The sequence below is a fragment of the Notechis scutatus genome, chromosome 1 (genome assembly GCF_049901735.1).
Source record: "Notechis scutatus isolate UNSWTSFEM ecotype Mainland chromosome 1, rNotScu1.2, whole genome shotgun sequence".
Classification (NCBI taxonomy): domain Eukaryota; kingdom Metazoa; phylum Chordata; class Lepidosauria; order Squamata; family Elapidae; genus Notechis; species Notechis scutatus.
The window spans coordinates 86,671,608-86,699,333 of NC_142009.1; the positions used below are offsets into that span (position 1 = coordinate 86,671,608).

Sequence of the window (27,726 nt, forward strand, 5' to 3'; positions counted from 1 at the left end):
GAAGTAGCCAGAACTTTGTCAAATTTAAATCCCACGAGGAGTCATGAGTTCCAGATTTCAGAGAGTAAATCAGTTCATTTGAGGTATGCTGATTCGGCAATTGTTGCCCTATGGTGCACCGTTTCGCCCAATTGAAAGTTACAATCAAACAGATACAAGAGTTTTAATAGCATATAGATTAAAAATTTGCATGCTTCTTCAAAGGAAAGATTTGGGGAAGTTCATAGTTACATGAATTCAAAATCAGATCAATAAAATAATTACAATCACACAGATAAAAGCAGCGTGAGAGATAATAGTCCTAATTTATCACCATCTACAATACAAGGTCTTAACTTATATTCAAATGCAGTTTTATTTTTTAGCCTTATCTAGTTTTGTAATAATACTGTATTTAGGTAAATCTAAGAAAATAATGTAAACAATGAATAAAAAAAAGCTGAGACTTTTTATTAGTATTGGTAACCTTACATATTTTGCATTGAATTCATTGTAAGTGTACTTCAACTGAATTGGAGATTATCTCCCTAATCCATTTTAGGGAATGGACAGACAATAACTAAAATTATGACGATGAGTGATTTTATTGACATTATATTTATTTCTTCGGTATACTGAATTGTGTGATGGTAAATGAATGCAACTGGAATTTAGAAAAACACTACAAAGTTCAAGTGAGTTTACTCATGTGGGAAGTCAGCCAAAGCAGTAACAGTTCAAATGATTTTTTGTTTCTTCTATTCTATTAGTTTAAAGGGTCAAGGAAGAATTAAATTGCTTTTCAGCAATCAGGGTTATTAAAGGGCAAAAAAATACGGGAAAGTATACTACTGTGTGTTAAAAATGAACAGAGAAAGTGGAAGAAGGCAGAGCCTCCTCGCTGACGGACGGTAAATCGCAACTCTCTGCGGCTATGGTCCATGCTCTTTTGTTGGAGAGCCCCAATTATTATGATTAGGGGCTGAAGCTGCCTTGGAGGGGCGGCGGAGTAAGGGGAAGCCGCAGGCCAGGTTGAGGGGAGCCGCATCTTCCCCCCTGGGCTTGGTCTTTTTCCCCCCGAAGACGACTGCAGCGGTGGTTTAAAATGGCCACCCCGAAGAGGACAATTCAGCTGGATTAAGATTTGTGCAGGAGGGAAGAAAGAGGTGGATAACATCTGAACCGGGACAACTGGGCAATACAACTAAACAAAAGTACCCCGGGATTAAGGTAACATGGAATTTTTAAGAAAAGAAAAGTGAGCGGCGAAATTACAAAGGGACAGAGAAAAAAAAAGAAAATATTTTTGACAGCTAAGCAGGGCTTCGAAAGGAAGAAGCTGGAACTAAAGATTTAACAAAATTGGACTAAAATATTTTGGGAATAAACAGGCATAAAATAAAGCTGGACTTAAGATTGTCAAAAAAATAATAATAATAAAGTTTACAAATTGGAGACTGGACTGTGCTGGAATATTGAGGTTTGAAAAACCCTAAATAAAAAAATAGGGGGGAAAGGTGAAGACTTTGTATAATGGAGAGTGTCACCTTTTGACAAAAACTTGAGCTCAAACAAAAGGGAAAGCATCCTGTTTCTGAATGAACTTGTGTGGATATAACATTACAGAAATATTGAAACAAAGTAAGAATCTTAGAAAGTGAAAGCAGAACCAGAATAAAGAAAAAACAAGGAAAGACTGACTGTGGGATTGATTGATGTTTTTGGTATAGACCTGGGCTGGAATAACTGAGAACTTTAGAAAATTGAAAGAAGAAAGAAGGAAAGTAAAAGTGGTTTTTTGTGGACTTTAACGATCATAAAATATAAGAGTGTGTAATGATGATATCTCTTCGGGAATTAAAAATGGAACTTAAAAATATGAGAGAATTACTATAGGAAAGAGGCGAATCACTTTGCTCTGTGTTAGAAAAAATGGAAATGGCGATTGAAGAAGAACAAGAAAGAGCTTCAGAGGAGGAGGAGTCGACTCAAGGAGAAGACATTTTAAATAGACAATTAACACAAAGAACGCTACAAAGAAGTGGGGAAAGAAGGAAAGTTAACAAGTTGAGACTTAAGAAGGCAACCAAAAGTGGGAATACCTGTGAAGTCAGGAAAGGCAGAAAGACCCAGCAGAAAAGGGGAAAGGAAGATATTAAGAAAGAGAGGGATATAAACTGGAATGAGAAAAGATATGGGGAAAAGAGGGTGGGGAGAAGCAGTAAGAAACAGGTGCATGAAATAAAGAAATACAGAAATAGTAAAATGTTGAAAAGAAATTGTTTTTTCAGAGATAATGGTTGATGAATTAAAAAGGGGATTCTGCAGGATGACAAGGGGTAATAAGAATATTTCTGCAATTAAAAATATTTAGAAAATAGGGTAATATAGATACTGATGACTCTTATTAAAAATCAAGGGGGGAAAATATGCTGCGGAATCCAATTGAAAAGATGTAATGATTATTATTGTAACTTCTTAAAAATAATGGTTTATTGGGAATCAAGATGAGGGAATAAAGGTATATTTTAATCATTGAGGTATCACATTCAAACAGTAAAAGGGGGGAAACCTATACTTGGTTTTTTTTTTAGTGTTAAAATTTGTATTAATCTAGAATTCATAAAAAGAATGTGTAATGGAAAGGGAATATGACAGACTAAAGAACCAGCTAAATTAATAAGTTAATATAGACTATTAAAAGCAAGGAGAGACATTGGTAACATTATTATTATTATTAATTATTATTATTATTATTATTAGGCAAACACATATTGTTTATCTTTATTTTTAAAATAAATATTAAAGGATTATATTTGAAATAATTGAAATGAAACAAAAAAAATGTTTCGATTGAGATTAATGAAAGAGGCTAGAATTAATGTGTTTGTTTCTCTCCTTACTGAAAATTTGGAATGGAAAAGGTAATAATAGAATTAAGTATGCATATATGAATGTATAATTGCTGTCATATTTGTATGTAAAGGTGATGACCCGGAAATATGTTGTCCACTAAAAAGAGATTTTTGTTTTTAATGTGAAAAACTGAATAAAATTTGTTAAAAAAAATGAACAGAGAAAGTAAATTGGTAAATGAAGAAGTTAACTATAAAGCCATTTATATTTTGCATTTATATTGCTCTTATTTTCCATGAGTGGGAACAATGTTTTCTCAATTATTGCATTAAAGTATCTGTTATCAGATAATATCCAGCTTTATTGTTCTATTATGGTTAGCCAACCTTTCTGAACATTTTTCACTACTTTCAAGGCTGTGTGGATAAGAATGTATTGTTAGCCAGTCATTTTTATAATCCTCTGAAACTCTTCATATAGTAATCTCTTTTATATGTGAAAAAGAAAGTGATCCTTAAATAAAGAAAACATTATCCTAGTGCAGGGGTCTCCAACCTAGGCAACTTTAAGCCTGGTGGACTTCAACTCCCAGAATTCCCCCAGCAAAGCTTTGCTGGCTGGGGAATTCCGGGAGTTGAAGTTTGCCAGGCTTAAAGTTGCCAAGGTTGGAGACCCCTGTCCTAGTGGACACATATGACACAGCACAGGAACACCTACTAAAAGGAACTTAATGCAATATACTTCTATGTGCTTGCATGAATATATATAATCACATATGTGCAAGTATGTTTAAAGAAATGGGATCTTTTTTATTTTACTATCATCTTCTCTCCTCACCCTACTCTCATCTCTCTTCTCACCCTTACTCCAATGTGAGACGTGGGGATGACATTGGGAGTCAGAGCAAAGAGAGGCAGCAGAGTCTCATAAAAGGCAATTTGGCCTACAGCAAAAGCTTCAGAAGAGACCCTCCCTAGTTTATTAGGCTGTAAAAGGGAGGGGGAAATACATAAGTCTGGATTTGCAATATTTTGTTAATATAATCTTACAGCAAAGTAGAATTAGCTCATTTGGCTAAGTTACTTGTCTGGTCTACTTCACAAGACTGACAAGATCTTACATCTGAATCATTCAATGGAAAATATTTTGCTCTGGGAGTACTACACAGATAAAATAGCCATCAACCCAAAGGTACTGCTACTCGACTAGCTAAATACTTTTTCTTCCAATTACCACCAAGTGAACTTTCCTTTCTGTTAGTATGAAAATCTATCACAATTTGCCAATATAACATTTTAGAAATAAAGCAGTCCAGTTTTCCTTCATATACATTATATATGTATACATCAGCATCACAATTTTGCTGAGGAAAAAGTAAGTTTTCAACAAATAATTCATATTTTTTCTTGCAGATAAACATTATAAACTTATTTGACAATCAGCTTTCTGGGGCTGAAAAAAGCAACGATCTAGGGGCATATACTGTATAATGGATTGCATCAAAACAATGCATAAATAAGCAGTAATCAATCAACTAGTAGTAGATGACCAAAGAAAAACCAACATTGAATATTGGGGTGGAAACACTGTAATGTATATCCAAACAACCAAGTTAAGTACACTAAAACTAACCCATGGAAAAAAGTTATATCACAAATCATCTTTGTGGCATTCATTCATAAAAAAGCTCAATAGTTTCACAAAACTGCAGCTGTTGAAACAACTACCAACTTCAATGGAGCCTTTTAAATATATTTTACCACAGAATCTTTCAATCCCTATCTCTGAAACATTACTACTGTCTGTTAAGAATGTATCATGAAATAAGGAGGAAACCACACATACCAAAGTCTAGGAACTGACATTTAAATGCTGTTTAAAAGATGGTTTACCATGAATAAAAAGTTGCGTTTTCTTTACAAGCAGCTTGTCAAGTCAACAAAACTTTCCATTCAATCTGCATTAAGGTGATAATTATAGGACACTTCACATTTTACTGTATAGCTTAAGGAAATAGCAGTAGCACTTGGTTTACAGAATCAGCAAATTGCCCCCAACAATCTGGGTCTTGGAAGAATGTACCTTCTATTAGTACTGAAGTAAATTCCCCCACTTTAAACACTCAGTGGAAACATATATGGCAGGTCTTAACTACGGTACTTATGGTATTCCACAACACATTTCCATGGCGTGCATTCACATGTCAGCTTGCATTCAAGCTTAATCCATAGAGTACAGTCATTGAATATGTTTGTATTTGAAGCAAGTCTAAATCCAGATAATGAAGGCAGATCAATAATGTTGCCTAAAAAGAATGAAAATAACCAGTAGCCCTATTTGTGTCAGAGCAAAAATGTTTTATTGGATGGTGGCTACATTCTGAAACATGTATGGAAAAGAGGAAAAGCCACAATATGAAAGCATGTTGACTCAGTATCCTGTTTTTCCCTTTAAATAACTGTACAGGACAAGTTATGGCTCAGTGTTTTTGTTTTGTTTCTTTTAACCAACCTCTGCAATATAACTGCTTTATGACCATGCACATAATTACCATAAAGGCCAAAATAACCAAAGTATACTTTTCTGGTAGCGTATGAATCAACCCTGTGCACAATATTTAGAGAACACAGAACCACTAAAAAAAAAAAAAAAAACCTCCAGCATCAAAGATACATAAATTCAAAGGAAGTAAAGAACTTTTTTTTAAGAGAAAGAGAGATTCATGCAGATGAAACTGTATTTTTAGGCTAGCTAGCACTTTGGTTAACAACATTTTAATTCGGTGACACCTTAATTTTTAAATACAGGTTCCAATTTAAAAGAATCTGAATTTATGATCAGTTTTACCGTGTTTCTCCAACAATACGGCCTCCACCAATAGGAAGGCCCAGCATGATTTCTAGGCATGAGGTGAAATTAAGCCCCGCCCCCCCAAATTTAGGCCTATTTAAACCATGCGTTTCCCCGCCATTTCTCACATCGTTCATTAGAACTACACAAGGTGAAGAGAAATGGGGGGGGAAGGGCAGGGGGGATGGGGAGAAAACTTGCCTTTAGGAGTGCCCTGCAGGTAGCCTAGGCTAGAATACCCCAATAGCCGATAGAAGCTCCCCGAAGGCAGAGTCCCCAGCCGCTTCAGGGCGTGGCGTGGCTGCCCGTGTCCCCTCGCCTTTAGGCAGTCTCTTTCGGGCAATGGAAGCTCCCCAAGTGCAGTCACCAGCCACATCGATCGGCTGATAGAAGTGGCCTTGCGGCGAGGGGAGTGTGTGTGTGCGCTTATAACTACTCTGTGTTTCTTCTCTGCTGCTTAAAAATAAACAGTTTATTTTCGGGACTACTCATTACATGCAAGTATTGACCCCTGCAAAATAGAAAACAGAAATCTGGCTTTTAAAAAATATTAAAATACGTATCTTTTTTCCTATATTGTAACAAAATATAGTATGGACATTTGACTTCTCATTCAGTTGAAGGAACACCTGGATTCTTATGCCCAAAAATGATTTCTGTTTCATCTTTTCCTCTTTGCTAAAACAACCAATGCTAAATAAGGAGTTAAGAGAGGGCCAGGGATTGATTTGAACTAGTTGAAGACATTTATAATTTACATTTCCTTTTTTTTTTTTTTTTTTTGTAAAATCAAAGTCTCTCCCCAGTCACTGAAGGGAAACAGAAAAGCTCATCCAACCATCAAGGTTTCCAATACTTTACCTCTACTGAATCTAAGTTAATCTGGTTAATGGTGGGTCAACCCACTCACCCCCAGTAGAAGCCATAAAGAAATATCATATGCATCTGTTGGAAGAATAAATTGAAAAAAATGGATGGAGAAAAATCAAACAGAAAAAATATCAGTTATATCAAGGAACTACCATGCATATAAAGTAGGTACAATGAACTGAAAACAAATATATTCAAATTGCTTTTAATATTTACTCAACACAAATCCTGTAATAAATATATCCAGTTACTAATACTGTATTCAGTAATACAGCCTGCTTCTAATAATTGAAGATATATCAATAAATGTAGGAACTTGATCGGGTATACTCTAAAAGCCAGCAAATAAAATTAGTGATATCAGATTGTATTTTCAAGCACTTTTGAAAAGTGCTTATGTTTGTTCAGTTGAAAATCATTTAATGTGTACAAACATCTCAAAACAGACACAACTTTTGTCTGTATAGTATAGACAATGCCTTGAATTACCTGATGAAAAAGTAAAATCATCATGTTTTCCATTCTTTTTTTAATCAATGTAAAATATCATAAAGAAAGGTGCACTTTGGTTTGCTGTCAATATATATTCATATTAAAGGAGGAACCAGAAAGGCAGAAACTAATTAAAGCTTTGAAATTTTGAAATCAATACTTGGGGAAAACAAGGTTGAAAAAAAAAACTGCTATACATGGCATTAATTTATATAAATCATGTAAATTTAATTTATTTATATACTTCATGCAACTTCTATATAATATTTCCAAATAATTAGGAATGTTTTTGTAAGGAACTTCACTGTACATGGCATTAAGGAAGTAGGCAAAATAATTTCAGACAGGGAGAAAAGATGTAGAAAGAAAAACTGGTATTTTCATCCCAAATCCTATTCTAATCATAAGCCTTGGTGCTGTCTTATATTTAACTATTTGTCTAACTGAACCACAACTGACAACACTGACTACCATCTTAAGGTAGGCATCCTTCCTACTCTTACTTACTCTTTCCATGGTTAACGCCTGTGATTAAACCTGGTAAATATGTGGTCTGCCAGTTAAACACAGCCCTCCATTGTTTCAAGGACAAAAAGTAAAATGTAGATCCTAATCTAATGCATACGCAAATGGCGCTTTGTGTACTCACCCTTTGCTTGCGCGGCCCAATTCCCAATAGGCTGCAGACTGGCATTGATCCACAGACTGGGAGTTGGGGACCCCCGCATTAGAAAATATTTCCTATTTACATGAATCTCATCTAGATGAAGTTGCAGCAGCACTTCAGTCATCACCAAACTGATGGATATATTCCTTTGTCAGAAACATTCCTACGTCAGAAATGTTGGGAGTCTATGAAAAGTGAAGTTCCCTTATCACGTGAAGTGTTAATACCACTTTATAATGCCTTGGTAAGGACACACTTGGAATACTGCATCCACTTTTGGCCGCTACGATATAAAAAAAAAGATGTCGAGATTCTAGAAAGAGTGCAGAGAAGAACAACAAAGATGATTAAGGGAATGGAGGCTAAAAGATATAAAGAACGGTTGCTGAATTGGGTACATCTCGTTTAATGAAAAGAAGGACTAGGGGTGACATAGCAGTATTCCAATATCTCAGCAGCTGCCACAAAAAAGAGGGAGCCCAGCTATTCTCCAAAGCACCTGAGATCAGGGCAAGAAGCAATGGGTGGAAACTAATCAAGGAGAGAAGCAACTTAGAACTAAGGAGAAATTTCCTGACAGTTAGAATACTTAATCAGTGGAACAACTTGCCTCCAGAAGTTGTGAATGCTCCAACACTGGAAATTTTTAAGAAGAGATTGGATAACCATTAGTCTGAAATGGTATAGGCTTTCCTGCCTAAGCAGGGGCTTGGACTAGAAGATCTCCAAGGTCCCTTCCAACTGTTCTGTTCTGTTCTATTCTATTCTATTCTATTCTATTCTATTCTATTCTATTCTATTCTATTCTATTCTATTCTATTCTATTCTATTCTATTCCCATACACAAAGTAATAATTTGGAACCTAAACTGCTTCTCTGCTTGTGTAAGGGATAGGGAGGAATTTTCTTTTTACTAGCAGACACTCTTTTGTAGACTCATAATTTCTGTATGACCCCCAAGTACTAGAAGAGATTGTGAAGAACTGGAAAAACCCTTGAAAAACACATATAGCATTACCCATTTGTGGAAGAAAAATACTCCAATGTTCATATCTTTATGATGCAATCTACTAGGTCACAATCTAATTATACACTTTTTCATTGCTTCTGAACTTGTTGCCAATATGTAGCTAACTCCTGCATAATACGTAGAAAACATTACTCCCAGGCAGTACAAGTATGTTTCCTCATACTAATATCTGTGTGCAGGCTGCAATGAGGGAACGAAGTTAACATAAATAAATGCTTTGTAAGGTGTAAGCCTGCAGACCGATTATAATTCAGAATTATTTTTATGTCCAGTATTAATAGCGTCAGGTAATTTCATAAAAATAAAAAACACTAAATAGAAAATAAATTAACCTGAAAAGAGAAATACCTTGATATAGCAAAGTAAACAGACACTGTTAAAATAATCAGGATGAACAGATAGAATTAATATTCCTTGGAATTTCTGCTGTATTTCTCATTTTGGTTATACTTGGTAACAGCCATAAATAACACACAGGACTGAAGAAATATTATTCTCATCAGGGTGAATGATAACAGAAGCTGATATGGAGTACAGTTTGTCAGACATGTTGACTGTATATTATGACAAATTCCATGCTTGAGCCTACTACAGGCAAATGTAATCTTGCTGCTCCCATCCTGTTGTTTTAATGCATTTTGTGGCTTTTTCATACAAGACCTTTCTGTTACTCCATTGCATATGTTCATCAGAGACATTAATTCTGCTGCTTAATCTTCTACCAACTGTACAAGACATTTGGATGGATGTTATAAAAGCACTCTAAACACTGTTAGGAAGCTGCAAAAGGAAGAGGAATATAATTTCTGCTTCTTTTTCTAAATTTCATGCATATTCACTTTTTTTAGTATACAGTGTTCCTCTTAGCCTTCTGGGCAGAAAGACTGAAAAGACCATCATTACTATACATCATTTATTTCTCAATAACTCCTTGACAAGAAATACAAACTGCAATATGATTGCACTTCATGAAGGCTGAATTTTTAAGACTCTTAATAATCTACCTTTTGGCCTTTTTGTACATTTCAAAACCCTTGCCTAACAAATTCTACATAGATAATACCTAACACCCAAAAAGCATCTAGAAAAAGTTTGAATGTTCAGAATCAATAAAATTAGTATGCAAAACTTAGAACCATATAGTCAATTAATATGAAAGTCTCATATGGATTTAGGAAAAACATATATACAAACACACTGTTTATAGTGGAAAAAAATCCCCAAATTTAGGTTTGATTCTTTTTCTGCCAAACATATCACACAATTATTAAAGGCAGAGCCTACACATTTGGATGTAACTTTCTAATTCACAGAGGTAATGTGTACGTTTCCTTACTGAATGGGAAGTGCAGAAGTGTATGCATAGTAGTCTCTTTCTTCCACTGATGCTTATATCCTAGTACTACCGGTAGATGTACCTTTTTACATTTTATTAAAAGAGGCACTCTTTGTGGGATGGTTGGCTTATAAGCATTTGTTACTTCTGTGGCAGTTTATTGAAAGCTTTCCATATTAGCCACCAGAATTAACTTTCTAGAGGTTCCTGGTATTGGTGGATCACAGATTCAAACTAATTCAAATAAAAATTACTGTATTTTTCGGTGTATAAGACACACTTCCCCCTACCCATAGTGGGTGGAAATGTCTGTGCATCTTATAAAGCGAATGTTGCTGAAGCCATGCCTACCCGCTGGCCCCCACCCTTTGGCTTCTGCCTCCCAGCACTTTGCCTACTTGCAGCAAACCACCTGGTAAGCTTCAGCACAGTCTGATTAGCACAAACAGCTGGTTGTCAGTTGAATCAGTCTCCCAACGATCAGCTGTTTCAGGCTGCAGAGATCGCCATCGCCTATTGCCGCCTCCACGTGCCCCTGCATCCCATTTTCAGGCTCCACGTTCCCCATTTTTGGCCTGTTCCAGGTGGCGGGGATCAGGAACAGTTGGAAAATGGGGCACATGGAGGCCAAAAACAGGGTGCGTAGAGGCTGAAAATGGGATGCGAAGGGTGAAAATTAGGCATGCTGAGGCCGAAAACGGGATGCCAAGGCCACAATAGGCGATGGCTAATCTTGTAGCCTGAAACAGCTGATTGTCAGGAGGCCAATGCAACCGACAATCAGCTACTTGTGGCAAATCAGGCTGACTGCTGTTTGCTGCAAGGAGACAGAGGCAGAGGCCGATTTTTTTTCTTGTTTTCCTCCCCAAAAGCTATGTGTATCTTATACTTCAGAGTGTCTAGTCTGAAAAAGTCCAAAAAATACAGTGTTAAATACTATTATTTGTATTCCAAAGTTTCAACTATATTCCAGCAACTTGAACCATTCTACCAACTATAGTGATAATTCTACCAATAAAGTAACCAAACTCTGGCACAACCATGGCAGAAACTATTTTTGCATTCAACAAACCATATATTGTAGCACAGGGAACAATAAAACAGCCTCTTTTTCACCCTTTTCCTACCATTTGCTTGTATCTTAACTCAAAGAAGGCATGTGAGACATAGGGAATGACCAAGCATTCTACACAATAGAGATACTACCTGCCGTACCAGCAAAATGATAGACACATTTATCATTGATTACTACATCCCTGAAATATAGGAGAATTCAACTGCATCTGTTCCCTAACAGAATAGTATCTGAGGGGTTCTTGGTGTTCTCTGAGCTTGCTTGTTTCTTATAGATGTTTCATTATCCAAACCAGATAATTATCTAATTTGAGAGACTACCGGTAATACTGATGAGGTTACCTAGTTCAGGTAATGAAATATCTGGAAGCTCAGAGATCACCAAGGATTTCTCATTTCAACTCTTAGCTAAAAATTATCTTTATTGGGAGAATGGTATTTGCCAGAGAGGAACTTTCTGGAGCAGATGTGGAAGTGATACAGAAGGAAATAAACGAGGAAAAGCCCCACCATACAAGAATATGTCTCTTATGTAATGGTGAATATAACTGTACCACACAGATTTTTATGACTATTGGTATTTATTTTTATCTTCTGAAATAACTGTATTCCAGATATGTCTAAGAGAATAAGCATATATGTATTTTTATCAAGATCATTGATACTATCAAAGTATTTTCCTTACTACAAATTAACACAGTATGACTGCCTTTCTCCTTAACTAAAAAGAAAACAATTCTAAACACTTTTATGTACAGTACTTCATAATTCTCCACGTACTGAGTTTGTAGACTTTAGAAACTGGGCATCACTTATATAAGCTCTGTCTTTCTGTCTGTCTGTCTATCTACACATACATTGGGAAAAGGGGGAAGGGGGAAAGGGGGAGAGAACTGTAGAATGGAGGGGGGAAGAAAGAAAAGTGTTAGCTTCCAACTCTTTTCAGTGCAGTAGAATAAAATAACAATAGTTCATCCTTAACCTTTTACTGTTCCATATTTAATATATACTAGCCATTTCTATGATAATAAACTCCTATCAGTTTCTGAATCACAAACCTGAGAGTGATTCACATTCCTCCAAATAAATTTTCATTATTAAATACATTTAGTGGGTAAAGAGAGCAGATAAATACCAAAGCTCACAATGCAATATAATACATCAAGCAACCTTTGGTGTATAGAAAAGTAGCTTCAAAAGAAGCTTTATTCCCATTTCTTCAGTAATGGCGGAATCTTCTTGAAAAATACTATTCCAGTTCTTGTCTCTCTTACAAAAGAAAAAAAAAATGGACCCAGATGTGGAAACTTCACTACTGAATTCCAAAAGGAACATTCACAAACAATCAATTTGGGAATTGGTGATGTTAGTTGAAGGAAATATATAAACACAATAATATCTGAAATAAGCTCATGTATTCAATAATAAATGTGCTTTATAATAAAGAAATACATATATACAACTGTTGGATATGGTATATACAGAAATGTCAAAAAATTAACTTACAATTATAGTCTACAATGTCATTTGAAAGTAGTAGAGACTAAATCAGATGGACTGCATGTAGAACACATGTGAATCTATTACACCTTTAATTAAGAGTTAACCGTGAAATTTATATAAGTAGAATAAATATTATAAAGGAAATAGCACAAATGGACATTATCTCTAAAGGTCATTTCATGTATTACAATGACTTAAAATAAAATAATTTTAGGAAGGTGGCATTAAATAATAACCAAAAGAGAGACTTCATTCTATGGGAAAATAACTGCCAGCTGCCAGTTGCAACACTGCTGTAATCAGCAGATGATTTTGACACATGTTTAGACCCAAAGATCTTATTATAACTCTTTTAGGTTTATGGTTAACATAGGGTATCATTACTTTCCACTGAGATTTTGTAAGTCTCCTACATTAAAATTCATTATAGCCTAGTTATATTCTATCTAACACTATCTTGAAAGACCAGCAACAGTCTGATGCTGTCTGTTGAACAATATTTTATCCCTGGGTGGCTGGGATCAGGTGTGAACCTCAATGATTTATCTAATAAAGTCAGAAGTGATGTAGGACTTTTTTTTGTCACCCTCTAGTTCCCCTACTATTCCACACAAAGGCCCTTCATGGAGCTAACAAGAGCACTAGGGATGTTATTTCTTCTTACTAAAGAACAGGTTTATAATTAAGAATGTGACAGTTACCAAGCATTCCAAGGATTATGAAGTAAGAGGAAGGAAAAGAAACTAACGTTAATTGTAGTAGCTAAAACACCAATCTTTGAAACATAAAGCTATGGGGTTAGTTTATATGATGGCAAGTGCATATTGAGGACCCTATTAAAACAATCTGTCCAAAAATATGACTAAGGATCAGAGATGGTATTCAGCAAGTTCTGACCAGTTCTGGAGAACCGGTACTGGAAATTTTGAACAGTTCGGAGAACCAGCAAATCCCACCTCTGACTGGAGATTTTACAGTATCCTTCCCCTGCCACGCCCAAGCCACGCCCACAGACAGGTAGTAAAAAAAAAAGGAATCCCATCACTGCTAAGGATTCATAAAAGCCACTGTTATAAGTACTTCTTACTTCTTATTTGTGCCTTAAAAGCTTTATTTGTTATTTAGGGTCACTTAAATGCAGATTAAAGTATCCCTTAATTCACTTAATAAGTTTCATCCTGTCAGCAGTGGTTATAATAAATAGGATTTCCCCCTCACTCCGTCCATGTAATATAATGTATATGTAATATAATGTAATATTATGTAATATAATGAAGACAAACCTTTGGCTACTTGTTGGGTATTAATAAAGCATACAGTACAAGGAAATTATCCTGATTAGGTAGCAAAGACAACTCCCCTTCCAATTCCAAACATTTAATTCAGCGTTTTCACACAGGCTCCTACTATTCACCAACTTACTGTTGCAAGCACATCTTATTTAGAAAGCTAAAAAGAAAAAAAAACCAAACCAAACACTCTCAGTGTAATCTCACTCTTCCTTTCAAAGAGAAGGATGTTAAATTTCACGGGTCCACTTACGAACTGATGGCAGGCAGAGAGCTGGGCAAAGATGCCCCTGACCACAAGTTTAAACTTCGGAGACCTCCGCCCACTACCTAGAGTACGTAAAGGAGCTCAGGAAGTCTTCCCTTCTCTGAAAAATACAAAAACCACCCCGGCTCCCTACAGCCCCGACACGCGAGGGGTCCCTGGCCTGGGTCCTCCACCTCCTTTCCGCGGCAAGAGCATCCCTGCCCGCTTTCTCCCTCCGGGGCCTTACCCAAATAGTGTCTCAGGTCCAGAAGAAAGTGAGGAGGGCCCCCGTTGAGCTGGTAGAAGAGGGAGCCCAGGCAGAAGAGCAGCAGGGCGGCCATGCAGAAGCCGTAGTCGCGAAGGGAAAGGAAAGGCAGCAGCGAGAAGGGCCTCCTCCTCCTCCTCCAGCCCATGCCGTGAGCGGGACCCCCGGAGGAAGCCGGGGCCACATGAGGCCGGGGCTCCGGGCAGCCCGCCCCGTAGTGCTTCGGAGGCGGCGAGGCCGGCAGCTGCTGCTGCTTCTTCATCGTCGTCGTCCCCGGCGCTTCCCTCGCCGCCGTCGCCACCGCCGCCGCCTCCTTCTTAGACAGCTCGCCGGGCAGAGCGCATCCTCCATCCGCCTGCCCCGCTCCGCCTGCCCAGCACAATGGAGGGGAAAAGTTCGCCGGAGGTTCACGCGGTTTCTCTCCTACTCATTGCCGGGTTTCCCCAGGGTCGGGGCGAGCCTAGGACCCGGGGAAAAGAAAGCACCCACCCACCAGCACCCCCGCCGCCGTTGCCCTCTGAGCGGGCTTAGTTCGGTCTTGCCGCCGCCGCCGCGGCTTTCGGAGCTCCTTCTCGCCTTGCAGCGCCGCACTCCAGCCAGTTGCAGGCTCAGGTTACAAGTCCGGCGGACGGCGGGCCGGTGGCTGCAACTCACTGGAAGCAAAAAAAAAAAAAAAGTTGTTTGCTTCTCTCTCTCTCTCTCTCCCCCTCCCTCCCGCCGCCACCTTTCCTCTCTCTCTCTCTCTCTGCCTAACTCTCTCCAGCTCCCCGGGGGCCTCCTTTTCCTCGCTACACCAGCGCCCCCGGAGGACGGCCGCGACGGAACGGATTCGAGGCTTCTCCGAACTCGGCTCGACTCCTTCCCTAGCGGCGAAAGACGTCACCGACCTCCTTTCCCATTGAGAAAAGGGCGGGGGAAGGGAAAGGCGAGGGAGGGTCCCCGTTTCCACAGACCGCCTTGTTCTGGACGAAAAAGGCGGATGGGCTTCGGGATGATATATATATTAAATGATTAGATAGCAAACTAGAGCTTCCTTGTTCTCAGGGGTATTTGGGAAGATAGCAATAAGACTTATTATACTGCTTCGCGATGCTTTACAGCCCTCTCTAAGCGGTTTACAGAGTCAGCATACCGCCCCCAACAATCTGGGTCCTCATTTTACCCGCCTCAGAAAGGTGGAAGGCTGAGTCTACCTCGAGCCTGGTGAGACTCGAACTGCTGGCAGCCGGCAATACAGTGTTTCTATTCATAACTAAAAGGAACCTCTCTACTTGGCCTAAGTCTAAAAGAGTGCAGTAAAGCAGGGAAAAATACTACAGCCCGCCAAATGCTATTTCTCTTCTTTTTTAAAGTCATGACTTTTTCACTTACGGGGCAGTTCCAACCCATTGCAAGTGAACCATTTTCATGTTTATTGTGTTAAAGACTACTAATTCAAATATGGAGGGGGTCTTGTCCAGAGAAAGAAACAATTTCCTAATTAAGGTTCAGCTAGACTCAACATTGTTTGCCTCCTTCTGCAGGAGTTCCCGGGACTTGCTCAGATTTTGCTTCTTAACTACCAGTTTAAAGTAATGCTCCCTTTTCCAATCCTCTGGTAATCTGGATTCAGAAAAAATAGAACTGCATACAAGCATTTTTATCTCTTGGGAGCTATAATGGTATGTAGAAATGACCTTGGAAGATAAAGAGGGAAAGCAAGCTGATCACGGTCTGATAAAACTTGAGTGGGAAAGAAGAGGGAGGAGGAGGAAAACATCTCAGAAGGGACTTTCCCTAGTTTTCTGAAGAATAGAAGGACAGTAGGAGGACTTTCAGATTTGCAAGATTCTGTTAATGTAACCTTGCAATAAATATAGAACTAGTACTCCTGCGTGCTTCTGGCTTGGAACTAATAGACTGACTAGTTGCTGTTAATGTAATCTTGTAATAATGATAGAACTAGTACTCCTGAATGCTTTTTGTCTGCAACTAATAAATACACTAATTAGCTGCTATTAATGGAACCTTGTAATAATGATTTAACTAGTACACTATTCTCTTATTTGCCTTGTGAGGCTAACAGGAGAATAGATGAAGCTCTCTTATCTTTTATCTTGTGCAAGGTTCAGGCTCAGATGCCTAGCCTGAAAATTCACACACAGGGACAGCTGGTTTTTGAAGCAACTGTAGCCCTTACCCTAAGCTTATAAAATTGCAGTCTATTTAGCAGTTCAAAGATAAATGATTTACTCTATATAAGATGTTTTACAGGTGGCATCTTCCCCGCAAGATTGGCAAAGATGTTTAAAGACAAATCAGTGAAATATTGGAAGTGTTATCAGATACCTGTAAATTCACATATGAACTCATTGGTCACATGCCATTTATTTATAACCACCTATTCTTTACGAGCTCTGGAAAGCTTTTGTTGTTGTTGTTAGTTGCGACGCGATCCCATGGACAACGTTCCTCCAGGCCTTCCTGCCCTTTACCATCCCCTGGAGTCCATTTAAGCTCACGCCTACTGCTTCAGTGATTCCATCCAGCCACCTCATTCTCTGTTTAAAGTCTTCTTCGTCCTCAATCTTTCTCAGCATTAGGCTCTTCTCCAGTGAATCCTTCCTTCTCGTTAGGTGGCCAAAGTATTTGAGTTTCATCTTCAGGATCTGGCCTTCTAAAGAGCAGTCAGGGTTGATCTCCTCTAGGACTGACCGGTTTGATCGCCTTGCAGTCCAAGAAGTCTTCCCCAGCACCATAGTTCAAAGGCTTCAATTCTTTGGCGATCAGCCTTTCATATGTTCCAACTTTCACAGCCATACATTGCAACTGGGAAAACCATACCCTTGACTATACACTTTAGTTGGCAGGATGCCATACCCTTGACTATACACACTTTAGTTGGCAGGATAATGTCTCTGGTTTTTAGTATGCCATCTAGATTTGCCATAGCTTTCCTCCCCAGGAGTAAGCATCTTTTAATTTCTTGGCTATAGTCCCCATCTACGGTGATCTTGGAGCCCAGGAAAATAAAATCTGTCACTACCTCCATTTCTTTCCCATCTATTTGCCAGGAATTGAGAGTGCCGGATGCCATGATCTTAATTTTCTTAACGTTGAATTTCAAGCCAACTTTTGCACTCTCCTTCTTCAACCACATCAAGAGGCTCTTTAGTTCCTCTTCACTTTCTGCCATTAGAGTGGTATCATCTGCATATCTGACGTTGTTGATATTTCTCCCAGCAATCTTAATTCCAACTTTTGATTCACTGGGCAGCTTACAAGATACAAAGAGCTAAAAAACACTTAACATCTATCAAAAGTTAAGAATAAATAAAGCAAAGAAGGAGTCTTGCTTGAATCCCAATAACAACTTATAATATAGGCTCTGCCGTCATATGAAATTGTTATTTCCCTATCCTTGTCTGATTATTGAAAGTTTGCCTTTGAAAGGATCAATGTACTATAAACCCTTTGCCATTCAAAGGATCAATGTACAAAAAACTGTACTGCAAAAAGGTAAAAGAATGTAGCCATGTTGGTGTAGAGGTTAAGGTACTGGTCTAGAAACTGGGAGATGGTGAGTTCTAGTCCTGCCTTAGGCATGAAAGCCTTTGGGCCACTTACTCTCATTCATCCCAGCCCACCTCACAAGACTGTTCTGGGGAAAATAAGAGAAGGAATGAGTGTTATATATGTTAACTGCCTTGAGTTATTTATAAAGTAATAAAGGCAGGATAAAAATCTAATAAATAAATAAAAATAAATTCCAGCTCTTTGGTTGCAACAAGATACAATTCATAAATATTTTCAATATCTATATACTACCATGTTTCTCCAACAATACAACCTCCCCCAATAGGAAGACCCAGCATGTTTTCTAGGCATAAAATGAAATTAAGCCCCTCACCCCAAATTTAGGCCTATTTTAAAACATGCAAAATGGGGGGAAGGGCGGGGGGACTTGCCGTTAGGAGTGCCCCACGGGCAGCAATTCCTCACCACCAGCTGTTCCTAATGGGCGATCATGGCAGAGCACGGAGAGCTCCCTACTCCTGCCAAGCACCTTTGCAGCAGACCCAAGACCTTCAGCGCCCGCCGCTGTTGATTTCCCTTCTGCCCATGCCGCCGCCGCGTTTGGAGCTGCCACTTCCACGTTTGGAGCACCACTGCTGTTTGGAGCACCACCGCCATTTGGAGTGCCGCCTCCACTCCAAACACGGCGACAGCTCCAAACGCAGAAGTGACAGCTCCAAACATAACGGCGGTGCTCCAAATGGCAGCGGCACTCCAAACACGGAAGCGGCAGCTCCAAACGTGGTGGCGGAATGGGCAGAAGGGAAAGCAACAGCAGCGGGTGCCAAAGGTCTTGGGTCTGCAGCAAAGGTGTTTGGTGGGAGTAGGGAGCTCTCTGCACTTCACCATGATCACCCGTTAGGAGCGGCTGGTGGCGAGGCTGCCCGCGGGGCGCTCTAGATGAGGATGCAAGGGGGGGAATTAAATCATCCCTGAAAAGACAGCCTAGCCATTTTTTCGGGGCTCAAAAAAATATAAGACCCGGCCTTATTTTATGAGAAACACGGTACTAAAGCTTTCACTGTGTTTCTCAGTTTATACCCTCAAGTTAACCCAAATGGCATCTTATACCATAACTTTGGAATCAAGATACCTAAAATCTACTAACTTAATGAGTGCATAAAAAAAATATGGGACTCATTACTCCTGTGGAATTGAAATTTTTATGATGTTCATTTCAGTTTAATTTGCAGATTTGTAGCCATTGCAGCATCCCTGCAGTTGCATGATCATGATTTCCAATACTCCCTACCTGATTCCTACAAGCAATGTGGAAGCCTGGGGTGGGATCTGACAGGGTTAACTACCAGTTTGGTGATTTATGAGGTTCGGTGATTTATGCTGCGTGTACTCATCTGTAAATCGTCATCAGCACACTGCGTGCAGAGAAGCAGCCTTTCAAAAAGCACTTTTTTCCTGCTTTTTAAACTGCAGCTGTGCCTCGCACGGCAGCTGAAGTTGAAAAAGCAGGAAATAAAGGTCAGATAAGAGCCCGGGTGGGTGGGCAGGCAAAAACAGCAGCAGACATAAAACCGGTTCTATGTCTGCTGCTCTTCAGAGCTACCAGTTCTACAGAGGTGGACAGAACTGGTAGAAATCCACCCCTGGGGAAGCCAGCAGGAAGTTGGAAACCAGTCTGTTCTCATGCTTTTTTGCTCACCCATGGTCATGACCCATGGTCATTCAGCAAAATATTTGCCACTATCATTATTTTTCTATTGATCATATACAGTCATACTTCAGCAGTTGATAGCTTCCAAAATTGTCAAATTTGGTATTCAACGCACAAGGAAGAACTTGCTGGCGTAGGCTGCCTCATGACTTGATATTTCTTCTGAATGAAATAGCGCATCACGTGTAAGTCACATGTTTTTTTCAGTACTTGTCGGTTTTAGTATTTGTTGCATCTTCAACAAATTACTGACAAGTACTGAGGTACTACTGTACTAGTTAGATTATCATGGGACCATTTAGCATCAGAGTAAAAAAAAAAATCTGGTCAGCTAAAATTCAATATTCATTCTGGCCATATCTGATTAGTTACTTTTCTCTCAAAGAATGAGCCACAGAACTGTCTAGTATAAATGCATTCATGTGAACAGCTTAGTTCCCAAATATGACTTTTTGACTCTGAATATTTTTTTCATTTGCTATTTTTAACCCCATTTCAAATTCATGTCCTGCTGTACTTGGAATTGGAATTTTCTTTTCATCCTTGGAGAGATAAGAGCGAGAATAGTTAGGCAATCAAATATGGATTATTTTGTGATGACTAATTCATTTTGAATTATACATCTACTATATCACATGAGCATTGTTTTCTTATGAAGATGTTGTAAATTGCTCAATGGGTTTAAATGGACTCCCAAAAAACATTGATGTATTCAAGCCGACTGAAATCATTGGACTTCAATGCATCATTATGCAGTTAAATACTTCAGATTCCAATATTTTCTAATTTAATTTTTTCTACCTACATATACATTTTAGGTTCTATTTGATTTTCAGCAATATATTGATACTAGAATGTAAATTTATAATTATAACCAGACTAATAAAATTTATAGCTTTTGGGGGAAGGTTATAAAAACTGGACTGAATTTTTAAAGAATTAACTCATGAGTGTATGTAACTCATAAGTGTATGTTTTCTTGGGATATGTCCTAAGATATTCGGACAATAGCTCAGAAGTTAAATTAAATAACAATCTGGACCTTTATTATGTGGCTGATTCCTTCCACTCCTTCCCCATGTCCGCATGAACAGACAATAGAAAACATTAGAGATAATCCAAATCAAAGGCCCAAATCATTTTATACAATTCTTGTTGAACTCTGCAATAACCAAATGTCACATTTGTTCACAGAAATAATGAGTAAGGTTTTGCAAAATTAAATCTTATGAATCACATGATTTAATTCCAGCAGTTATTAAAAAAATCTGGCAACTGGCAACATAGAATTTCCTGAGAAAATTAGTAAGTTTTGAATGAGTCAGAATTAATAGAACAAGCACAACTGAAATATTAACAGTGGGACTTACTTGTGCAATCAGATGTATAATCCTCATCTTATTAAAAAAAAACTTGTTCTGGGACCCAAATTAATAGTGATATTAGCATGTGTTTAAATTTGTCTCAATCATATAGTATCAAATGTCTATGATTTCCAACAAGAGCTTTCTTAGAGCATTGAAGTCAGTCCTCTATACCTATTGCTTACTGAAATAATTTTCTCCTTCCAAAGCACTTTTCTCTTAATCAGCTGAGAAAACAAACTGGATAAAAGCAGAAATGTAATTGCAAGTTGAAGACACTGCACTTACAAAACTCACATGCTCTAAAAATTGTGTCTTGGGTAGACCTAATTTAAACAAGTAGATCTACTATCTACTGTCATGAGTCATAGTAGTTCTGACCTTTAAGCTTGATACTAATATAAGTTTTTTGTTTCCCCTTTTTCTTCTTCTCATTTTAATTACATTTCCGCTCCTCTCAAAATATCCTTCCTAATCAAAACTAGCAGCAGCTGTTTTAGTGCTAGTTGCATAAAATGACTCAGTTGGCATCTTTCAGGCCAGTTAATCGGAGTCAGCAGGAAGACAATTTACTTTCAATATAAGGGGCATTTTGCTTGGGAATAGGGAAACAACTAAGCTCCACATCCATTCACCCATCCACCTCTCTCAATAATTAAGCCGATCTCACCTATCATCCCTCTAGCTCAAAGGCCTGATGTGAATTATGCAGCAGTTTAGGCATGTAGAAGGCAATCCCTTAAAGTTGCAATGTAATCCAAGCCAATCTGCAATCAAAGCCCAAGTTCATTGGGAAAAATATAAAAAGAATATAGCAAGGGGTTAGTTATCAAAAGCAAATCAAAATTTATACCAGTCTATCTAGACTGCTATATATTAATAAATGTATAGTAGCTGAGTAGATTTATTAAATATCTCTGGTTTAGCATTGATCTTTCAGAGTCAAATAAATCAGCCAGTAAGAACAGATACTATTAAGGAATGACAAGATAGAACAAGGAAGATGAATAAAGGTCAGTTTCCCATGTTTTATCCTGTTGATTGGGATATCTTTGATTGGCAGTTTTTCTTCCTCTATCCAAGGAGCAATTGTCAGAATTTATCTGCATAGATGAGAAACTTCAAGGAAGTCAGTCTGGCATATCAGAAGGAAGATGCTAGTAGAATATAATTAGATGTGGGCATTGGGGATTTTTTCCCAGCCATTACAAATTGTTGAAAAGTTTGAGCATGCCCAAAAGGCAGATGGTATAGTTTAAAATGTGACTGCCAAATCTCTTCTTCCCAAATGTCCCATCTTAAGACCTGATATATAATAAAGTGCTACTAGTAACGGCTGAATCTTCAATTACTCTGGTCTGGCTAGCTAAGAGGTTTATATTCTTCTGTCAACTACTTCTCCATTCAGTCCAGTCCTAGGAAAAATAGAAGGGAGAGTACACATCAATTCAAGTAATATATAGTATAAAAATATGGTATAAATATATACTATTTCCCTGAGAATAAGAGCTATTCTTAAATTGTAATCATGTTAGTGCACTAGACAGGGGATCTCAGTAAAATGAAAAAAATTCCTTTGGGAAACTCCCACAGAGAATTCTATTCCCTTGTAAGCCAAAGGATTTCCTTGTAAGCCAAAGGATTTCCTTTCCATCCAGCTCTCCTTTACAGGAGGAGAGTATAAATAGGAAAATGCTGCAAGTAAAACAGTCAAGCAATTCTGAGTGTGCTAAACAATGCAGACAGCTCCCAAATAAGAACTTAAAACATATAGCTTAATATCATTTATTTAACAGCATTAGAATAACTAATGGTTATACTGGTTTATATGTATAGAACAAACAGTAATATGGATACATTACATATGATATATTTAAAAAGGCATCCCAAGATCTTTTCTCGCTTATAGCCCTGCACCTTTAGAGAAAGTACAAATCAAAAACAAAAGCTTTCCCCTACCAATTGGTGAAACAAGGCAGAGTATAAATTAATATGTACTTAAAATGACAGAGACTCCTATGAACTCAAGTACCTTCCATAATCTTGGATTGCCATTGTAATTCTCAAGAATCTATAAAAGAGACCTAGCTTTATCAATCCTATAAATAGGAAATATTTATATAATAATGGGGGCATTGTTCTACTCCTTCCTGAAAGTTTAGTTTTTTAACAGCAAAATTGTATGCAGTTTGGAGGTGGTATTCAGCAGGTTCTGACCAGTTCTGGAGAACTGGTAGCGGAAATTTTGAGTAGTCGGCAAATACCATCTTTGATTGGAGATTTTACAGTATCCTTCTCCTGCCATGCCCACCAAGCCACGCCCACAGAACCGGTAGTAACAAAAGTTTGAATCCCACCACTGATGCAGTTCCATTTAGGAATAAATCATGTCCAGCATCTGAAGAATGAAAATAAATATATGAGTAGGCATGCCTAAAATTGCTTTGTGATAACTTCCTTCTCTTAATTTGGCTTAAGAAAGTTGGTAGCATATTTCACAATCACTTGGGCAGAACTATCCTAAGGCATTTTAATTTGGGGGAAAAACCTAATATGGAACATTTTGTTTACAATTTTGTGGGGCTTCCCCCAGGGGTGGGATTCAACCGGTGTTACTACCGGTTCGGTGATTACGTTTTGCCGCGCAAAGCAGCTGAGGTTGTAAAAGCAGGAAATAAAGGTCAGGTAATAGCCCTGGTGGGCAGGCGGGCCAAACAGCAGCAGACACAGAACTGGTTCTGTGTCTGCTGGTCTTCAGAGCTAATGGTTCTATAGAGCTGGGCAGAACTGGTAGCATCCCAGCCCTGGTTTCCCCAGCCACTTAATTAAGACATTTCACCATTATAGAAGCTACTTTTAGCAGTGAGAATTAAAATGAGAAGCTGTGCTTTATGCTGACATTTTAATCAGCAGAATGTACTACTCTGTAGAAAAGAACTGATTGGTTAAAAACCATGATTATGTCATTTGAGCAGGTTGATATTATCTGATGATAATTAGATAATTTATTTTACATTTCATGTCATTCTGTGGAAGGAAGTAATTTGAAAGAAAGTGACATCTATTACTTTTCAGACCAATCATACTGGTTGTTATATAAGCAGCTTATAATATTCATCTTCTGCTTCATTTTTTTTCCAGGTGATAAAAACTTTATGGTATATAGTTAAAACAGATAAAATGGTTCATTGAACAAAACTTGGCTGATTTTTATTTTTCATCCAAAATCCAAATGTTCTGTAAGAAAAAGGCAGGCATACTTATAGCTGAAGAAAAGTGATTGACAAATTATATATAATTGTTTTCTTCTTCCTCTCAAGCTCTGTGTTACACAGCATTTAACATTCTGTTTTGTATATAAATTGTTCCAAATTAGTTTATTTCTAATCTCTCATTTTCTTTAATTTTTTTTTCTCCCACTTCCCTGATTAACAAAAAGGCATACATATGGTATGAAAGAGGGAGAAAATCAGAACAATTCAGCCAAATCTAAGCACTTAAAATAGGAAACAAATCATTTCTATTTCTACTGAGAAATAAGTCCCATGCTTTCAAGTGAGATGTACCCCTGGGTAAGTGTACTTTGTGTTGTATCTTAAACTAAATTGGAACCAGTGTAGTAGTGCCCATGAGTACAAAATTGATGCTTTTTATCCACTCTATTTGTTCACTAATCCAAGCTGTAGAAAATTTCACATACTTTCTTGATAGCTGAACTTGACAAACAAAAAATTCCACAATAATAGAGAATTACCGTATTTGCCGGCGTATAAGACGACCCGGCGTATAAGACGACCCCCCACCACCATCGGAAACGCCCTCCAGAAATCCCGGGGCTGCAGCGGCAGGGCAGAGTGCCAGGGGCCATGGGAAGAGCAGGAAGGCTGCAGCCTCGGGCGGAGCGAGGCGAGCGGGATGAAGCGGAGCGACGCAGGGGATCCGGGAAGCCAGAGGCGCCGCTGCGTCCAACAAGCATCCGAAAGCCGGCAGTGGATATACCGGCGTATAAGACGACCCCCACTTGGAGGCATGTTTTTCGGGGCAAAAAAGTCGTCTTATACGCCGGCAAATACGGTATACTGAGTTTACTCATAGGAAGACCAAGTGCTTTCCTTACATAATTATATATGAACAATTCTTGAATTTTCTCTCTATTGTTTTTTTTGGAATATTCCACTTTAAATTCAGGGTAGGGAACTTTTAGAGGAATGTTGTAATCCATCAGTAATTTATCCATCGAAAGATAAATATCTTTCTTGTTTTTAGAATAAAGAACTAAGATTAAAAGCATAATGTGTAATCGGGTCCTCAATCCATTGATTAAATAGAGCCATATATTTGTCTTTTCAGTGCTGCAATTTTTGGCGATGGTAAGTATAGAAAATCCATCTACATTATCCGGGTGTCAAATTCCAAATACTGGGTATGTAATTGAAAAGAATATTATCAGTTGAAAACATTCGGTGTTGTCACCTATCAGTGCTAAGACTCAAAGCATCTGACCAATTTTCAGTGAAAGTGTTTTTGAAATATCTGAAATCACACAAAAGCACACACATGCAAAACCATTTCATGCAGTGTGGATAGTAAAAGTGTTGCGCTACCCTGAATTTAAAGTGGAATATTCCCCCCCAAAATAGAGAGAAAATTCAAGAATTGTTCATATATAATTATGTAAGGAAAGCACTTGGTCTTCCTTTGAGTAAACTCAGTATAATTCTCTGACTATTATTGTGGAATTTTTTGTTTGTCAAGTTCAGCTATCAAGAAAGTATGTGAAATTTTCTACAGCTTGGATAAGTGAACAAATAGAGTGGATAAAAAGCATAAATTTTGTACTCATGGGCACTACTACACTGAAGGAGTTCCCTTTCACCTATGGAAATTTACTGGGTAACTTTGGGTCAATTTCTCTACTCTTAATCCATCCTACCTTACAGGGTTGTGGTGGGGAAAATAGGAAAAGAGGGCACTATATACAGAAGCTTGAGCCCCTGAACAAAAGACTGAGTAAAAGTACAAGAAATTCAAGATGGAAATAACATTCTTTTACATAAGTGTATCGTTTTTTAATAATATTCATGTAGTTTTTGTTGAACTGGCCACTAAGCTAGTGGATAATCACTTAAATATAGGCCAGCAGTGTGTTGTAGCTGCCAAAAAAGCCGACGCAATCCTAGACTGCATTAACAGAGGAATAGAATCAAGATCATGAGAAGTGTTAATACTACTTTATAATGCCTTGGTAAGACCCACATCTGAAATATTGCATCCAGTTTTGGTCGCCAGAAAAGATGTTGAGACTCTAGAAAGTGAAGAGAAGAGCAACAAAGCTAATTAGGGGATTGGAGGCTAAAACATGAAGAATAGTTGTATGAATTGGATATGTCTAGTTTAATGAGAAGAAGGACTGGGGGTGACATGATAGTAGTGTTCCAATAACTAGGGGGCTGCAGGAAAAAAAGAGGGGATCAACCTATTCTCCAAAGCACCTTAAGGCAGGACAAGAAGCAATGAATGGAAATTAATTAAAGAGTGAACCAACCTAGAACTAAGGATAAATTTCCTGACAATTAGAATAATTAATCAGTGGAATGACTTGCCTCCCGAAGTTGTGGGTTGGAGGTTTTTAAGAAGAGATTGGACAACCATCTGTCTGAAATAGCATAGGGTTTCCTGCTTGAGCAAGGGTTGGACTAGAAAACCTCAAAAGTCCCTTCCAACTCCATTCTGTTAAATCAGGAGTCTCTAAACTTGGCAACTTTTAGACTTGTGGAATTCAACTCCCAGAATTTCCCAGCTAGCCTTTCTGTCTGGGAAATTCTGGGAGTTGGAGTCCACAAGTCTTAAAGTTGCCAAGTTTAGAAATCCCTGAGCTAAATCAAGGACTGAAACTATTGAGGCAGTCAAATATTAACATGTCATATTGACTCCAAAAATGAGTTTTTTGAAGCTGTTGCTCCTTTTTCTTTTAAATTTATTATAGTAGCAGTACTGCTATGAAGTATTGCTATGAAGAATATCAAAAGCCACTTCTCTATATATTTTTTCTTCTGTTTTTCTTCAACCATACTTTCTTGCACTTTTTTGCTTTATATTAGTTGGTGTTAGTTTTTATTTGTTAGTATATGTGTATGTATGTGTATATATATTATATATATTTTATATAGTTTAATATAGCAGCCATCTATCCAGAGTCAAAAGGATAGATTACATGTTCCATAGTTCTTTATTACATGGTTTGTGGAAGTTTATATTGTTCAAACTAAGAACATAGAGAATTAACCAAACAGTGACAAAAATAGTCCTGAGCAGGAAAATAACAAGTGCCAAAAAATTAAGAAGGTGATAGTAAAAAAAATGTTCTGTGTTTGCTGTTCAACCCCAAATTCATCCATGAAACGTTATCCTGAGAAAGTTTCTAAACTGAAAGTATCTATCATCCAGTGCATGAAATTATTTTTCAACAAGAGAAAATGAGGAACATGTGTTTGCACTGTATTAGTTTCTTTGGGGCTACTGGTTTTAGCCAACAAAAATAGTTTTCTATTTAAAAAAAACAAAACAGAAATAGGGCAGGCTGGGAGAAACACCAGCCCAGACAGTGCTCTATTTACAAATGCTTTATGTACCGAGAGGCTGTTCCTAAGTCTGTTTTGTTCGCAAGTCCAACAAAC

General features: G+C 38.0%; 1 protein-coding gene across 1 annotated transcript in view; it reads right to left on the minus strand.

Annotated features, from left to right (window-relative positions):
* UST (uronyl 2-sulfotransferase) overlaps nt 1-15,118 on the minus strand; it is a 123,707-nt gene extending 108,589 nt beyond the window's left edge. The window contains exon 1 of the mRNA XM_026666030.2: nt 14,441-15,118. Coding sequence (XP_026521815.1) covers nt 14,441-14,720 — 280 coding nt within the window. The 5' untranslated portion in view covers nt 14,721-15,118. The remainder of the gene's footprint in view (nt 1-14,440) is intronic.
* Between the last annotated feature and the right edge of the window lie 12,608 nt (nt 15,119-27,726).